The following is a 19,902-nucleotide window of genomic DNA, read 5'->3' on the forward strand; positions in this document are numbered from 1 at the left end:
TTCATATCAATTTTTGCAATTTTCTTTTCTCTTAAGATCCCCCTGTTGTACTTTTTTTATATAAAAATAAAAAAGGATGTCAGCTTTGTTCCGATTTCGATGAACGCTATCTTTTGTTCTTTTCTAAAAAAATTTATGTTGGGACTATCTTGATTATATATATATAAACAACAAAAAATAAATCAAAGATTCTAACTTCAGATGTACAAGTGTCTTTACTTTTAAAATTATGAGTTCTGGGGAAAACAATATTGTATTCCTAAAAACAAATATGTAGAATCATTCCCCTTCCGGAACACCTGAGACCCCCCCCCCCCAGTTTTTGGTGGAGTTCGTGTTGCTTATTCTTTAGTTTCATTTGTTATGTCTTCTGTACTATTATTTGTCTGTATGTATTTTTTATTTTCAATCTATGAGTTTGATTATCCCCCTGGTGTCTTTCGTCCAGCTTTTGAAAAATCTCCTGATTTAATGATACTTTGATACACATGTACCCATAGTTCAACCTTTTGTCGTGATAAAATGTAACTTGATAAAAATGAACATACGTCTGAAAAGCAGAACAAAAATAAATGTTAGTAATTCGAACCATAGATTTTAAGCAATTAATATCATCTGGTTACGACAGTTTACCAACAGTAAAGTATGTCCATTTGAAATACGTGATGCTGTCAAGTTCAATACGTTTTAACGCTATAGTTAGAATTATAATGGCGTTTATCTCTCACAGCGTCTGTGTCTTTTATTATTCTTTGCTGGAATTCTAAACTGAAACGTGTCTGTTCGTCATAGCAATTATAGTCTGACATGTCATAGAGAATTTCTCATCACATGTCATCTAAATTTCTTTTAACGATTTCACATTATATTCCATTCTCTAACTAGCAAATTGATTTTTAATACTTAACTCTATTCAATCCGTGCTTTGTTTCTATTAAATTAGCATGGCCAGATAAACAAATTGGTGCACGGCTATGATTTTAATCCGACACATATTCTTTGATGCTGTGAGATATTTTATATAATTGGCATGGTGAAATTGATCATGATTTCAGAATGTTTTGATCTTTGAAGCAATATAAATAAATACTTGACAATGCATTGACAATTGTTGCATCAAATTCATAGCTATTATTTGATTAGTGTCAAAATAATTGGTAAACTTTTACTTCGCATTTATGTCATCATATTTCTCAGATAATTAAAAATACGGTTGTAACATTTCTGTTTATTTGATAAACAACATTACTGGTCAGTTATTAAATTTATATTTTATAAACATTATGGTGACTTCGGTTTGTTTCCTTCCAAATAAAGTGCTAATTTGCTAAAACATTTCTATACAATATTTCCAGCTATAAATTGTTTTGCGTGTAAGTCAACATAGAGCGACAATAACAAATTTGTTATGATCACTTATTTTTGTTTTTGTTTTTGTTTTTGTTTTTGGTTATTTTATATTTACCTCTCTTATTCCCCTAATATGATGTCTATATAAGTTTTAGACAACTGACAATGACTTATAATGAACACTATATTGTGTAAAGCTCAATCCTTTTCCTTTCATTTTTTAAAAGAACTACAAATGGTATGCAAAAACATACAATAAAATTCAGTACATTGATTGCACTTAGCTTTATAATCACACTTATCTTCTTAATTTACGAGTTAAATCCTAAACATAGACTCTAATAAACAATGTATGACTCAGTTTCAATTAAACCTATTTTATTTCTAATTTGGTACTAGGCTATGTCAACTTAGAGCTTAGATATGCCATTTTATTTTAAAAAAGGACAATTTGGATACAGCAAGTATAATCTAAGATCTGCATAATGACAACTTTGGAAGTACGAAATGTAATAATGGAATAGGGAATGACAAACTAAAGTGACAAATGATAAAAAGGAAGAATGAAGGATCTGAATCAAAATGAGAAAAACAGAACTAAATGTCCCTACCAGTCTGTCGTACTAACGTCCTTCACAATTATCCGACTTTTATAAACAACAGACCACCAATGTTCATCCGCTTTAGGTTTTTGACCAATTAAAATTTTATGATTCGAGCGTCATTGATATGTAGAAGACACGCGCGTATGGCGTACAATATTTGTTTCCTTCTATATATAATATAATGAATTTCTTTTGTAATTCAAAGTTTATGTGCTCAAAATGCATAAACATTTAAAGATATTCGCCAAAAAATGGATGTTTACAATTAAGACAACATGTAAATGCTACAAAGTTTAAGCCTCAAATGTCTAAGGCAACATCAACTGTAGATAACAGTAAATCTGGGTTAGTTTCATTTAGAACTGTAGGCCCCTTCAGCTGTTTGATCCCCATTATCAGACTTCTTTTGTATATACCCTAAGCTAAGCTGTCAAAGGTATCAATGACTTTGAAACTTTGATTACCTTTATCCTTATTTGACAAAAAACGAGATTTTAAGGTATCCCATACACAGTATTGATTGTTTTCATATTTTTAATTATCTAGTATTTCTATTTTTAGATAAGCATTATCAATAAAACAAATATAAGGATATAAACGAAGGCACCCCTTAAGAAAAGTTAACCATAGAAAATCGTTCAGTTATCAAAAGTACCAGGATTATAATTTAATACGCCAGACGCGCGTTTCGTCTACATAAGACTCATCAGTGACGCTCAGATCAAAAAAGTTAAAAAGCCAAATAAATACGAAGTTGAAGAGCATTGAGGATCCAGTCCTATATACTAGTGGTGAAATATGTGCAGTCCCTCGTGTATATACTCCTCTATTAATGATTAATGATTTCCCAGACATTTGCCTTGGAAACAGTTTTACTATAGTTCAATATGATGTCTTTTATAGTTATTTATAATTTCTTGTGTTTAGCAAACTATTGAGAATAAGTGTGTTCATTGAATTATCTTCTCTGAACAAGTTAATGTTTACTGTATAATACTGATTCGAATTCTGATAATTTTGGATTTTTTTCGATAGTAGAAATTAGACAACAATAACAGAAATCACTAAAAGGTTTCTAACCTTAAAAAATCTCTTTATTTTTACCTTCAAACCTGATACCCATTTGATAAAACTAATGCTTGAAAATAGCTTTGAAGCAGTGTAAAATAGGAAATCACACGTGATTAATTAACCGATTAGAGCGCTATTATGTCCAAGGTCGTCTTATCTTTCAGGTATTAACGTGATTGTTTATAAAATTAGATTGATTTTGCTTTGTTTTCCTATCAATATGTAATGATTTGCAATCAGTGTACAGCGACTAATCGCCCTAACCATAAAACATATATGTTTATTGTTTACAGATTGTACTTATTTGTAAAGTTTTTGTTTTCTTTTTTTTGGTAGCAAATATATTCTATTAATAATATAATGTTATTCATGCGCATCTAAGCGAATAGTGTTATATAATTACTACACTGTCAGTCCTGGGTAATCTTTCGTCGAGCAATATTTTCAATTTGATGAATTAAACAATGGGTTTACGTATGATTTTATTAACTAAAAGTAGAGAAGATGGGGTCTCATAAAGACAACAGTAGTATATCGCTGTTCAAAACTCATAAATTTATGGACAAAAAACAAAATCGAGGTAAAGACCTAGAAAAAATAAGACAACCCCTTCACAGACCGCTAAAAACTGTCCCACTAATTGCACTCGTCGTGTAAATGAGATAATGTTTACAAAAGATCAAATCTTCAAGATGTTTTTTTATTGGATACGTTGAAAATCAAATATTATGAAAGTGAAAATTGATATTTTAGCATATGTACCTTCAATGTATCATTTTTTTGTTAATATATATGAAAGTGGTTTTTTTTTTTTACACAATTTTTATTTCTGAAAGTGAATCAATTTATGTGCATATGTCAAAGGTAGTCTGCATCAGCGTATATATCATTTCCATGCTTTCTATCTTTGAACTAGAGTCATATATAGTGATTCATTTAATTACAAGCACTGCATGATTCGAAAATTACTTTTATTGAATTCAAATGTCAAACTTCTGTCAAAAATATTAATATTGCCGGAAAATATGCAATTTTGGCTTCCGTTTAAATTGGAATAAATGCATCCCGAAATAATCTTTCAGAACTCGATGATGAAAAACAATTGTCGAATTCATCTTATAGTACTTAATTTAAAAAGAGTGAATAGCTTCACCAGTTTAACATCAATGAAACCATTCTTGCTACATGTTTGCTGCAAGCAAAATGTCAGACAAAAATGACACGGATTTATTAATTAATTACAAAAAAAAACAAAATTGTATGTTCTTACAAGTTCTGTACCAAGTGAAGAATATGAAAGCTGTATTCATTAGTTTGACGTGTATGAGCTTTTGAATTTGCCATCAAACAAAAAGACTTTCCGTTTAAAATTTTCCTTGGAGTTTAGTATTTTTGTGAATTTACTCTTTTTATAATAATTAATCAATCGTGTCTCTGTCAAAAACCAATATTCGAGTTAGACACAATACAAAAAACAACCCAAACCATCATAAAACTTTCTATATAGTTACAATTACAGCTGAACTGTATCTAGCATTTTAAAATTGTTTAATTTGCTGTTTTATTTCTGTAAAACCCAATTTAAACAGTTCTTTGAAAAACAAAAATGTGACCAAAATAAAATATAGTAACCGACAAACATAATTTAGTAAATTTTCAATTGCCATCAAGGTCGTTTTAACCATTGATAGAAACATAAAATTATGTATGCAACATGGTTAAGTTTATCACACCATTAGTTGTCCCATGAGAAAACACATTATAATGAAGTGTCAATTTCCTTCCTTCAAGGTGTCTATTACGTTACTGTTGTCACAAGAAACAATAAAAAGAAACAAGTTTTCACAATACGATATAAATATACATTAGAGTTGTAAAAACATCATGAAAAGATAAATTGTTATCTATTACTACGGCTAATGTTACTCGGATGTAAAAAGTAAAAACACAAAAATACTGAACTCCGGGAAAAATTCAAAAAGGAAAGTCCCAAATCAAATGGCAAATTTATAAGCAAACTTATATCATAATGTTAATATAATTACTAAACAAGAACCAACACAGAAACTATTATACGTTGTTCTCGTTTTATATTTTATGCGTTTCCCTCAGTTTTAGTTTGTTACCCCAATTTTGTTTTTTGGCCATAGATTTACGAGTTTTGGACAGCGGTATACTACTGTTGCCTTTATTTATACAGTGCTATTTTAAACTATTTGTTATCAATATGAAAACGCCTATATACTTTTAGTTTTAGTTTACCTTTATCAATTTACTCTCTTTAAATGTTTTTGACCTACTCATTAACAACTTGATTAAAGTACTACTATTACGGCTATGTTCTGCAGAGTTTGGATTTATTACATGGTTGACTTCTCTACGGAATTTATTTGATGTAACGATTTCTATGATGAGAAACTGCCTTCTTTGACCCCTTTGAAGCAGTTTCCATAAATAGATTTGTATGGTATTCACTTATTGCCCTTAGCGACCCAACTGTTCTTGAATAGACGGATATGTACAAATAAGACACCTACACAGCTACACAGAATTAAATAACTTGTTCAAACGGCAGTATGTAACATTAAATATTGATGTTGATTTACGTTTTGTAAACATTAATTAATTGCTCATATATTTTATAGAGGGACGAGTGGGATCGACATTGACTTACAAAAAGTTGATATCGACCAGTGTCCTAATATACCAGGGAGTACCGAACGGAACGTTTTTGCTGGTTCAGCTAAATGTAAACAGGAGACCACAAGGGTATATATGATTTTTTTGCTTTTGATCACTATATTTGAATTAAGTTTCCAGTATTTCGTTTGATATATATATATAGTCATATCGAATGTTTGTGATGTATGTTTACACAATGTTGGCTGCTGAATCTTGATTACTGCCATGTTCACCAATGATGTCTTTTTGTCAATTTACCGTAACTTTAAAAGTAAGATTTAAAATAAAGTACCTTTACATGTCAAAATTAAAAGCTCGAACACATGAAACGAATATTAACAGCTGTCAAATTCCTGACTTAGTACAGACATTTCCTAGTGTATTTAAAGTGATGCATTAGCCTAGTGTTATTTAGCTAAACCTCTCACTTGTATGACAGTCGCAAAAAAATCTATTATATGGACAACAATGTGTGAACAATACAGACAGCCATAATAGGTAAACATGTCAAATAAACAACTGTCACATACAAGTGCGAGTTAAAACTAGATTTACAACAATAAATATCTATCCACTATGTTTGCCGAAAAATTCACGTACCACGCCTTTGATTTGTATAGTCTAACATTCGATTTTGTTTGCTTTTATGGACTCCCATTCTATGTAATATGAATCAATATTTTGTTATTAATTTTTCTTGCATGCCCACTTCAATCTCACAACCCTCGTTTTAAATAGTACGGCTCTTTCAACCTCATATTATGAAAAGTTTATAATTGTAGCTCAACATAGTGTTTCCTTCTTTATTCGCTTAATATATTCATGTAGTACAGCAATTGATTTCAAAATTGAAATGGAGAACATAAGAAACAAGGAAATTAAAAGACAAAAGGGATCATAGTAATGGTAAGGTGATAAATATCGGAATGTCGGTCGCTTTTTGAAACTGGTTGTATTCTTATGTCTGTTCGTTAAAATATTTTTTTTCATTTCATATTTATTCTGATACTCAAATTGATAAACACCAATAGACCTAAAAAAATAGGTGTCAACTTTCTCAGACAGCCAGTCTTTAAGGTTTATACGAAATCCACCTGGTCTTACATCACATGAAGTAAGTAGTCTCCGAGATGGCAATTTCATGTAGTAATGTGTGTAAAAACTATTTGAACAGTCTCTCACATATCAATTGTTTTGAGTATTAAAGTGTATGTATCAATGTAAATATTATAACATTCTATACAATCCATAAAGTGTATGTATCAATGTAAATGTTATAAGATTCTATACAATCCATTGTAGTGTGTTCCGATAGAGGGCCTCGGATTTCGTCGAGGATCTTATAAGTGTGTTTGTAAGGACGGTTACTACTTTCCAGATATATCTGCTAGTCCAAGATACTACAATGGTTCTGAGATAGAGGCAGAATTTGCCAAGAAAGAGAGGGTGAGTAGTACAGGAATAAGATATGCTGCATTAAAATTAAGAACTGTTTTGTCTTTCAAGCTTGACCTTCGTAAAACTAATTATACTGTCGCAAATATCCGTTTACCTGGGTCCGCTACGCTGAACAATATGTTCTAGAAATCTATATTGACAAAAATTGGACGTCAATTTGGTAATACATGACATCACATTGGACGTTCATTAGAGTAAAAGTAAAATCATAAAAATACTTAAACCCGAGGAAAATTCAAATCGGAAAGTCCCAAATCCAATGGCAAAACAAAAAGCTTACACACGACAAACGAATGCATAACAACTTTCATATTCCTGATTTGATACAGGTATTTTTCAATGTAGAGAGTTAATGTATAAGACCCTGATTTGAAAAATGTAACAAATATTCACTCCTCTTTTTAAAAGTATCTTTTTTTTTAAAATGTCAATTAATAATATATTTTATATGCAATCTTCCTGTACAAATTTTGTTTTTATCAAGACATCTATTCTTTTATGAATGTGTATATGTGTATGTTACTTTCTTAGTTTTATTCGTATTCAACATTGTATGGAAAGTGTAGACATTCTTTGTATGTTAAGGGATATATTAAATATGTAAAAAAGTCTCTCATTCATTGAGTAGATAATATGAACAATTAACGAAGAACTTTATATAAATAAGTATTCCAACGTGTGAATATAACCGCTCAATTTTCTTTATTAATTGAAAATACAATATCAATTACATTTCGAATTATTAAGTATCATTTAAATATTCAGGGAGAGCTTACTAGGTATGATACATTTGTATGTGAACCATGTGCTGTTGGATGTGACACGTGTGAAGACGGAAGTCCATGTATTCTGTCACTTGATTGGTTGACGAGAAGTCTGTTACTTGGAATATCATGTATCGTAATGTGCTGTATCCCACTTTTGATATGGTTTTCAGTGCAGTATAGAGATGTCAAGGTTAGTTAAAAGGAATAGGAATAACAGAAAAATATGGGTTCTAGAGATGTTTAATTTCCAGTCTTAAAATGCTGCGACATTCTCAAATATACTAGCGATATTGCAATTCAAATATATATAGATATGCTTACATCTTCTCCTTTGTAACCCATTTATGTGTGTAGAATTGAAGGATTTTTCCTTATTTAAATAAAGTCATCAAGAAATTGAAATGTAAAAATTAATTGTATTTTATCCTGACGATTGATATAAAAAAATGTAAAGCTATCAACAGATTTTAAGATTTTCAATTGTCAGAATTAGGAACACTGAAATAATAAAACACAAGTTAGCTTAAACGCGACGAACCAACAACTCTTACATTAATGAACTGACACTGTGATGTTTAACAATATTAATACGTACGGTCAAATTGATTTAGGTAATCCGATTCTAATCCGGAGAAGTTATCCTGTATTGTAATTTTCTCATAAGTCTTATCATGATAAAACATACTGGTATTCCACTTAGTAATATTAATCAGAGACCCCGTATACAAAATAGATTAAACCAAGACATACTTTTCTGTTTTGATTTAGTCTTGATCTTAATTCGAACGACGCTTAAGAGCCTGATGTGAACGAAAAGTTTGTTAAGGAAATAAATCTCATGACATGTATTGAGATTTGTCATCCAATTTGTCGCAGGCAGTACTGGTAACCAATTCATTTCCTAAAATATTAAACTGTCAGCACTTCAGTAAATTTCGGTTAAGTTACTGTTTAAAAATGCTAACCTTATTCGAAACACTACGACTGTTCTACTCAAGCAATAAATGGTCATACTTAGATTTCGCATTCTTCTTTTTTTTTTATCGATATTACCATTAAACTGACGTGGTCAATAGCCACTGACAGGAACAATGTAGACATATCGCTCGTATAGTTTATGAAATTTTAAATCTGGTACTTTTAACGAGTGTGTTTTAACGTATTTTTTTCTAAATTACATTTTTCGTATCAAAAACTATTCGTATCCTAAATAACATCGGCCATCAATAAAAAAAAAACACCATCTAGTGTGATCTATTGATCGTTCCTTTGAATCTGAATGATTGTAACATTATATCACAACGAACTTTTAAACTGTTTTGTCTGCGATTCCCAATAACTTTCATATATATATATATATAAACTGCCCAGGTGGTCGTGTGGTCTAGCGGGACGGCTGCAGTGCAGGCGATTTGGTGTCACGATATCACAGTAGCATGGGTTCGAATCCCGGCGAGGGAAGAACAAAAAATTTGCGAAAGCAAATTTACAGATCTAACATTGTTGGGTTGATGTTTAGACGAGTTGTATATATATGTTTCTTACGTCGTAACAACAATACCCTGGCCTTTTCATGAATGTGACCTACAGAATAAGAAAATTCACCGGGTTTATAATAACATGATTAACACGACGGGTGCCACATGTTGAGCAGGATCTGTTTACCCTTTCGAGGCACCTGCGATTATCCCCAGTTTCTAGTGGGGTTCGTTTTGTGCAGTCTTAAGTTTTCTATATTGTTTCTAGTGTACTATTATTTGTCTGTTTGTCTTTTTGATTTTCAGCCATGGCGTTGTCAGTTTATTTTAGATTTATGAGTTCGAATTTTTCTTTGGTATCTTTCGACTCTCTTTTGGAAAATGTCTTTGATTTTTTTTTTGAAAAATAACTTGCTTACTGCCGTTTATGAGGCTTTACATCGATTAGATATGTACATATATATTGCTCTGTTTTACATTGAAAAGATTACATAAAAAAGGTTAAATTGATATTTTAACGAACTACAATTTGAATTATGTTCGCCATTCTATCTTTAAAAGGCAATAAGATTTCTTCCCTTTCTTCTTTTATATGCTTAATTAATTCTCTCTGTTTGTGTCACACTTCACCGTGACATAAATGAGATATGATTTGAACGTTAAGTCACAAATTATATAATTCGTTTTTTCTGTTCTAAGCGTAACTTTAAATGACAGATTAGATTTCTATTTTGACAGTTAAAATGGATATTTGATATTAATAGATTAAAAGAACTTTGGATTACGTAACGTGTTTTGTTTCTAAAGAAAGCAATGTTTGTTTTCAACGAAAGCCTGATATGTTTTTTTAGAAAGCTGTCAGTTGGCATAATTCTCACATGCTTTAGCTTAAATTCATGCCATTTTACTATGGCATGCATTTAGAAACTATTACACTCATTTTATACAACTTTCATTAATTAATCTTGGAGTTTTTCTAAGCGTCGGAAAATTTTCTTTCTTTGAAGATGTGACTTTCTAAATTGAAAAACTTTAAGGGGATAAGTTTGACGTTTTGAATAATGTTCCCTTAGGGAAACATGGTTTTGCAATTTGTCGTTTCAATTTGAAATTTGTCAAGTCTATTAAATGTTCATAAAATATTTCTATCAATAAAGATGAAGATAAAGGCAGCTTCATAAGCTGTGTGTAATTAAAATCAAATCTAACGACGAAGAATGAAAATCAAAATTCTTTATCTGGTGATGAGTTGTAGGGAGAAAGGATTGGAAATCTTCATTAATTACATCTGCTTGGAAAGTTGAAATAACAACAATTGCTTTGTTAAATTTTCCTTTTATGCAGCAAATCTTTGACATTGCAAGCCTTTGAAAAATCAATGTGTAGGTTGAACATCATGAACAAAACATGCATATTACAAACAAAATGTTCATAAAATCGAGAGAGAAAGATGTTTTTATTGGGTTTACAAATACAAAACCAAATATTCAGTGAAAAAAACCGCTACTCAAACATCAGCTAAATGTTTCAGTATCAAGCATTGTAACATATATTTTTGATGATACAACTAGATCCATCTTTTTAGTCTTCTATTTAAGCTTCATATGTACATTTTAGTAAACCATCATTGAGTTAATTAGTTAAATTTGGTTGGTAAAGTACCATCTAAAACATAATCTTAACTAAACCCGGCATTGAATTAAACACAAATATTGATCGAAAAAAAAAAAACAATGATGGATAGCATTTGTTAAAATTTCAGATAGATAATAGATCATAATTTTTAAAGTTATGAATTACATAAATATAAATATATTTGTCTTTGGAAAAAAGTTAAATAATTGCTTTTATGAGTTTTTGTGTAATTATTTGATAAACCTGTTTTTGTCTATTGATTTTTTATTGTGTAATTTTAGAAAAATGTCATATATATCATTCGAATAGAATTTGAAATTAACTGGCTTGTAAAATTGTTTGTTGCAGTTCAAAAGATTTAAGGAGGCTCGCGATACAAAAAATTCAGAAAATTAAAAAAAAAAAAAATCATTAAAATTTTTATTTCTTACACTATTAGTTGCTACTATTTGATGAGGTACAAATATCAACAAAAAAATCAATTCGTTATGGCGAAAGATGATTTTATATATGTTTATATCATTAAAAAGACTTTGGTGGAAAATATGCCATTGTTGTCTTAAAAATTAAAATATCTTTTTTAACTCATAGGGGATCTATATTTTTGATTTATTCCCGCGAGCCCCCTTAAGAAATAATATTTCGCTCGTTACGAGGAAAAGAAAGGCGAAAGATACTAAAGTGACATACAAAGTCGGAAATAAACTGACAACGCTATGGCAAAAACATTTAAATGACCGACACACATACAGACAAGCAACAGTACAAAATACACCCACAACATAAATAACTAAAAACTGAGCAGCACGAACCCCACCAAGAACTGGGGTGATGTTAGGTTCTCCGAAAGATTAAGAACTCGAAAAACAGCATTGCTTCCCAAAACAAATTTGTTTTATCTAAGTCCGTTGACTTTTTTGTACCTAAACGATAAACGTGGATAAGGGAGGTGAATTATTATACAGATTTAACGCGTCACTAATACGAATAACGTTTTGTTTTATGAGGTTGGCAAATGTGCGGGTAATTTCACTAATTACTCCAAATGTAATTATCTATAATTTGAATTTTACGGATTTCCAAAGATTGACAAATAATCTTAGCATAATAGTGGAATTACCTTTAAGTAAATATTTAATCCTTTTTAAATACGCTAATATTTTGATTGTATTAGTAGCATGATCCCACTCACACTTATTTGTTGATTGATTAGCTAAATATTGAAAGTGCATTTTGAATAAATCATCATTTTGCTTCATTCAGTATCATTATTATATGTAAGAAAAGTACTATTTTCCGAACATATGTTATCAATATTACTTCCTTGCGTGCTTTTAATTACTCATTTAAAACAAGTGATACAAAAAATCTTGATGAAAGAAACAGGTAATATTATTGGATACCAGACAATAATATAAGAAAACAAATTGAAATTTAATCAAGTTGTTTGTTTGATTTTATTGACAACATATTAGTTCTATTTTATTGACGTGTACTTCAGGAGACAGTCAGCATATTTATAGAAGGTCTGTGTTATTCTTCTCGTCAATTTATTTCTTAGTTGTAACAAGACTGGCTTTATACATAAGCTTCTGAAGAAAAAAGACAATAAGCTGGCATTTTCATTTTACTTCTAATTCCGTTATATAGATAATATACACTCATTAAATAATTTAAAGTTTGGTCTATGTGGTAGTCACATATATCTATTTCACTAAAAATAGATAAATGATTTAAAAAAAATACAGTTAAATGTGTTTCATAAGTGGACATTCATCTAGATTGATTGATTATTAAAGTTTTAACGCCCCTTTACAGCTTAATTGTGGCGGCTAGTTTTTATTGGCGGAGGTAGCCGGAGTGCCCGGAGAAAGCCACCAACCTTCGATAGGGAAACTGACAACCAAAGTCAATTGATATTGGAGTCGAGTGCACCCGCACGATCCATTTTCTAACTCACAACTCAGTATTGACTAGCTAATGATTATAGTTATAACTATTTAAACCACTCGGCCACCACTTTCCCTTTCAGTTATAAATTGTTAGTAAGAGTTGAATAAGAACTAAACATAACAATAAAATAGAAGATTTTTGATTGATTCAAATTGTGAACAATTTATTTCTTAGCATCAAAACTCCAACGAAACGTCAAACATCATTATACTCCAGAATATATGATATCCCAGACATTGCGTGTATTCTCTGATTATTTGATCGCTGCTTCTTAATGGTAATTTACAATTGTTATATTGTGCGTCGAAAATTAAATAGGCGCCAACAACATGTTTCTGGTTGGTAATTTTTGTTAACTATCCGTGCCTCAGATGAACATTGCTGTCAAAAAGATAATCACACAAAAACTGAACTCTGAGGAAAATTCAAAACGAAAAATTCCAAATCAAAAGGCAAAATCAAAAGCACATTTTCATTTTCACTGATGAGTCTTATGTAGACGAAACGCGCGTCTGGCGTATAAAATTATAATTCTGGTACTTTTGATAACTAACTACAAACATACCAAACGAATAGACAACAACCGTCATATTTTTGTCAAAGTTACGCAGACATTCGCGACCTCATATACATCAGTTTGTGAATCACTAACTGAAATCATCACACATTGTTTTAATTGTTGTAAGCAACATGACGGGAGTTATTTAAACATATGTAACTTTCATACAAGTGAGAGTTTTACATAGCTATAAAATCATCAGTTCTACGTGAACGTAATACAATTCCGGTAATAAGTCAGGTATAAGCCTCAAGTATGGGCATTATGTTTTCTGGTCTGTGGGTCCGTTCGTTCGTCTGTCTGTCCCGCATCAGGTTAAAGTTGTTTGGTCGAATTAGTTTTTGATGAATTTGAAATCCAATCAACTTGTAACTAAGTACACATGTTCCCTATGACATTATCTTTCTAATTGTTATGCGAAATTAGAGTTTTTACCCCATTTTCACTATCTACTTAACATACAAAATATTAGTGCGAATGTGGCATCCGTGTACTATTTGCACATTCTAGTTAAATATATTTTAAAAACCAAAAGCAAAATATTGCAAAACACCTTCAAATAAAGGCAACAGTAGTATACCTCTGCTCAATACTCGTAAATCTATGGACAAAAAACTAAATTGGGATAACAAACTTAAAATGAGGGAAACGCATTAAATATAAGAGGAGAACAACGACACACCACTACAATGTAACACACAGAAACGGACTAAGCATTAGACAAAATCCGATGAGAATAACAAATATAAGATCAAAACCAAATACATAAATTTGGGATACAAAAGTACCGTGACACGTCTTATAGTAATGTGAATTCACACTCAAATATAAGAGAACACAAACGACACAACGTTAAAATGTTACACACACAATAACGAAATATGATATAACAACGGCCATTTTCCTGACTTGGTACAGTTTAAAGTTTCTTGAAGAATATTGTTTCTTTTAAAATACCAATTAAGTTAAATGTTTAACTACATGTAGTTGTAGTTTGAATATATCTTTATAAACTGATCAACTTGAAAAAATATTTTAGCTCATTGTTAGTGATCAGTTGATTGTTAAATCGGTAGATTGCATTGTTGCACCTCGTCAATATCATTGCAATTAGCTATTGTGTTGATACATTTTCAATATAATTCTAGGTAATGAAAGCTGCTAGTCCAGTATTATTACGTCTGATTGTACTAGGTGCATTTTTCTTATATTGTCCAGTAAGTATATGTATTTTTTTTTTTATTTAAGTCTGAATGAAACTAAAAAAAAATAATTTCAATTCTGATGGTTTTACGTTACAGTACTAGCCGATTATCCAATGACGTCACTTGTGTATATTTACATATGAGCAAACGATTGAACTCAATTGAAGAAATACAGAAAACCAATAATAATCAAAGAATAGCAATCACAGAGTTCAATTTCACTCCTTTAAGATATGGTAGATAGTCAGTGAACAATCATCGTAATTTGTTAAGGGTCTTTAAAAAAATAAATATTCAACATAGGTGCATGTACCCTAGATGATAATAAATAGGATAGCATTTAATTCACTTTTCAACTATGACATACATACTTGCAAATGCTTACAGATTAATAGAATAAGTCATTTTTCATACATTTGTTTTCAGTTGATTACTGGATATTTTGAAGCAAGTGTGCTGACATGTATACTACGGTGCTGGTTTAGGGAAATTGGTTTCTCTATATCATATGGTGCTCTTTTGTTGAAGACATGGAGGTAAGATTATCAATCGCACTCATATTTCACAATTTTTGTCATACCCACATGACAGTTTTGTTTCTATTGCAGTTATGAAAATTATTGTAGAAACACTTTTTTTTTATTATTACCACTGCTGTGAAAAATGATATAGTTTGATTTGTATTTGACAATTTTGACTCTTTTAGTTTTAAAATAGTTGCTTTTAAATATATTCAACATTACTTTACTGACGAACAAAATTCTATTTAAGTTAAATATCTTGTTTTTTTTCATATAGATTAAACCGTTGGTTTTCCCGTTTGAATGATTTTACACTAGAAATGTTTTAAGGACCGTTAAAGCTTGATATTCGGTTTGAGCCAAGGCTCCGTGTTGAAGACCGTACCTTCCCCTATATTGTTTATTTTTATAAATTTTGACATGCGTGGAATGTCTTATTGGTACAAATGTACTCATACCAGATCTTCCTATATTTATTGGTTTTAAAGTTTTTCATCAAAAATTGGGACAATTGCATGTAAATCTTAAATATACTTAGGTAGGTAACATAAGAACATAATGTGATTCATTCAGTTCATTACTAATACGTTTCAAGTGACTAACATAGATTTTGGTTTTAAAGAATAAGTACAATGTACATGCAATCCCGCTCCTTAGTAAATATATAACTGATAGCCATTAAAAAGTAAAATCCGTGGAAAATTCAAAACGGAATTGTCTCTAGACATTTTCTGATGCAGAAAATGGTGGATTGAATCTGGTTTTATAGCAAACTTAACCTCACACTTGTATGACAATCAAATTAAATTCCGTTATATTGACAACAATGCCTGAACTATCAAACAGACATAATAGGTAAAAATGTCAAAAATAGGGTTACAGCAGTAATCATTTTGTTATGAACTTAATCACAAAAAAAGTAAACAAATATTTAACTAAGAATCACAAAAAAGCATACACCAAACTATACAACCTCATTCATTACTTTCTAACTTAATTTTATTAATGTATGTGAAATCCAACCGTAAAGGAATGAAATATGTTAAGTTCTGGGACCAGAATGATTTGATAACATTTACTCTGACGTAGAATCGCGCATTTGATCAGTTGATCAAAATTTAAACGTAAGACAGGTGTAGATATACACTAATTTTGTGGTTGAAAGTATGAACATAATATAGTCTATAGTTCTTTTAGGCACATGCCCTACAGAATATATACAAGAAGTTTACTTTGTCCTTGGTGTCACTTGTCTATCTGCTTATTGTTTAAATTCACAAAAGAGATGGTTAGTTTTCGTGTTGCTTAGTTTTCGTCTTCTTTGTAATCGCCACTGAAATATGTATTTGTTAATATGAAAAAGCAACGTTCACTGATACGTAGAAAGTGTTTCTTACAATAAAGGTAAATTTGCACTAGACGAATTAACCCTGTTGTATTCATCCTCTCTCATCGGTTATCGTAACCAACTTATTCATTTAGTTTTTATTCCTTTACAGGACAATAAAATCAAATATGTTTTCCAGCCAATTTGTTTAAAATATAGCAGTTTATTCTATTAAAACGTCTCCTGTGTCTTGACGCTATACAGTTAATCTAATAAGTAGTTCTTTGAAACGCTGATAATGAACACCGTTTCAGGAAATAAGATGAAGTACTGTAAGGATGCTGACAATACGAAAATTCAAAAGTGATAAATATCATTGACTTAGCTAAAATGATAATAAAGGTCCAGATCTATGAGGCAATAACGTCTTTTAATAACTTGACTGTTAACCTTTTCTCTCAATAAGACGTTAGACAGATAAATAATCAGTGTCACTTTACTTCCAAATCTGTTATATTTGTTTCTTCATTACGTAAAGAGAATTTGTCTTTCGATAAATTGGTAATGTCCATCAAATCGTAACAGTAAAGCGATGCTGACATTTTATAGTAATTTTATCACCAGCCGAACTGTTAATGAACATTTTATACATTTCACATTAGCCTATATTGATTTGAGAGTGAGACGGGTCGGACGAGATTATGGAATACATATTTTCACCGAAAAACCCTTGTAAAAAAAGATACATTTAAGGTGTTTATTAATTTACATCACTGGACACAAACACTAGTGTTCAACTTCTATTATGTCAAAACTCGCGAGCAATATATAAAAAAACAAGATGTAGAATATTACTGGCAAAAGAAACTCCACATTACGATTTCATATTGATTACAAAGATTTACAAATACACGTGTACATCTACGTGTAATTGAACAAAGTACTGTAAATTCGAATAACCATTTCTTTATCAACAGTTTAGTAGAAGGTTACCAAATTGGATTTGAGAAAAGTATCAAGGATATGTAATGTTAATCCTGCCGATAAACACAATTGTTTCCATCATTAGTGCAATTATAGAATTTGTATCAGTGTATGATTTTCTTTGATGAATAGACAGTCATGATTAATGGTATCTGATTGCGGCCAAGGTTTTGTAAGTTGTAAAGGAAGTAGATTTCCATAAAATAGCAAAAATTACTGGACAAAAGCCGATGGCGAAGCTATTATCTAAACAGGTTTCTGGACAGTTGAGGCGCTCGTATTGTCTGTAGGTTTGTTTTATCTACTTGAATTCATAAATGCAAAATTGGAAGGACAGCCATTTTGTAAACTCTTTATTCATTCTCTCCTTCACAAAATGTCAAGATTTAGATTATGTTTATTCAATATGTTTGAACTCTTTTTATTTGAAAAAGAATGTCATTTGGACATTTCAAAATTCTCATTTCCCCACGATTGGCTAAAATGAAATTTTGCTTTACTTTGCTGTTGACACTGTTCAATACGGAAAATACGGTGATTCAAATAAAATTGCAAAGCTAACGGTGAAACATATGAAACATCAGAATCTGAGGATGATACTAGGCTTTTGATTTGTTACACCCGATTGATAATCCCTCTTTATTTGGTACTTTTTTCATTATAAGTTTGTCCGTTTTGAATTTTTAAAGTAATCTTTTAAACCAAGATATGCAAATGGTGAAGTTTAAATCATCCCTTAGTTTTTATGACGCCATCACGAGATGGCTAACCGTTAAAGAATATCTATTTCACAGATGCTAACGGATATGTTCGTTATGTCGTAACTACCATTCCAATCTCTTTTTTTTTCTTCACGAAAATGACCTTCCGAATTATACTATTTACTGGGTCTGTAATAACATGAGCAACACAACGGGTGCCACATGTGGAACAACATCTTCTTACTTTTCCTGAACACATGAGATTGTCCGCAGTTTTTGGTGGTGTTCGTGTTGCTTAATCTTCAGTTTTTAATGTTGTGTCTTGTGTACTATTATTTGTCTGTTTTTTTTTCCTTTTAAGGCATGGTCTTGTTAGTTTATTTTCGATCTAGGAGTATTTTTCGTCCATCTTTTAAAGATTTGCTCGTCCTACGGTCGTCTGTTGTTTTTTTCAATGGCATTCATAGTTTTTCTTTGACTTTTAGAGGCCTTATTTGTATCTCTTGACCCTTTTTTCAGGCTATAAAAGTCTTTTTACATTTCTCATGTTCGAATGTAAACAATAAAACTGAAGTTCCTTGCAGAGGAACATCCCACTGGCTTTGCACCTTATATAATCAGGCAAGACTCTTTTGTGGTCAGTGTGTGACTTTTTGAAAGAAACGATATCTGCCCTTATTCACACATTATCATTTTCCTTTGACAGTCTGAATTTCCCACCTTTCAAATTTGATGATCTCAGAAATTTAGATTAATTGTCAATTTGTTCCGAATAAGCACGTCATGTTGAACATAGTAATTGTATGAAACCCTTATCAACTATGTATATTCTTGTTGGTTTGACCTGTTTGAAGTAGTTTATCATAAAATCATATCTGATATTCTCCTCAGTCATAACTACATTACCTTCCATCATTACCGAACTGAACAAGGAAATAACACGACGGGTGTCGTATACGGTGCAGGAAATGCTAACCCTTTCGGAGCAACTGATTTCACTCCCGGTTTGAAGTGGAGTTCGTGTTGTTTCTTATTTATTATTTATAACTGTTGATATAAATGTCATTTGGTTTTGTGAGTCTTTGTTTACTCCTTGGTTTTGACTGGGATTGTCTTTATCATATTACAACTTAAAACAGTTTTGGTATATTTTATTAATTTTGTGTTATTTTTTAGGATTTCAGTTGTATTTCGAGTGCGATCTGCACAGCGAGTGAAAATATCAGATACAGATTTGATCAAAAGACTTTTACTTATAATATTTGTATTTGCTGCATATTTAACAGCCAGAACAATAGCAGGACCACCACAAGTTGTAGAAGGTAAGGACATATCTATTGAGACACGCTAGATTTAGCAAAATATGATAAGAAATTAGAGACATTATGCATCGTATTAATTTTTCAAAAAAACTGCTTGTAAAGGCAATTTACCGAAAAAAGAAGGGTACAATTTGGTTTCAATAAGGCACTTCTTTGTAATATACTTGCTATCCTTAAACTTCTCAGAAAATTGCCTTTTATTTAACTGGTTGCATAAACTTAAAATTGTTAACATTCTATGCAACAGAATAATACCAAAGTATAACTAAAAAATACCGAACTCA

At 30.8% G+C, this 19,902-nt stretch overlaps 1 protein-coding gene across 1 annotated transcript in view; it reads left to right on the plus strand.

The window, feature by feature from the left end:
* The window catches only part of LOC134723822 (metabotropic glycine receptor-like), a 63,678-nt gene that overhangs the window by 31,054 nt on the left and 12,722 nt on the right, over nt 1-19,902 (plus strand). The window contains exons 3-8 of the mRNA XM_063587369.1: nt 5,672-5,795; nt 7,011-7,154; nt 7,932-8,123; nt 14,707-14,775; nt 15,190-15,299; nt 19,473-19,618. Coding sequence (XP_063443439.1) covers nt 5,672-5,795; nt 7,011-7,154; nt 7,932-8,123; nt 14,707-14,775; nt 15,190-15,299; nt 19,473-19,618 — 785 coding nt within the window. The remainder of the gene's footprint in view (nt 1-5,671; nt 5,796-7,010; nt 7,155-7,931; nt 8,124-14,706; nt 14,776-15,189; nt 15,300-19,472; nt 19,619-19,902) is intronic.

Source organism: Mytilus trossulus, chromosome 6, assembly GCF_036588685.1.
Source record: "Mytilus trossulus isolate FHL-02 chromosome 6, PNRI_Mtr1.1.1.hap1, whole genome shotgun sequence".
Taxonomy (NCBI): Eukaryota; Metazoa; Mollusca; class Bivalvia; order Mytilida; family Mytilidae; genus Mytilus; species Mytilus trossulus.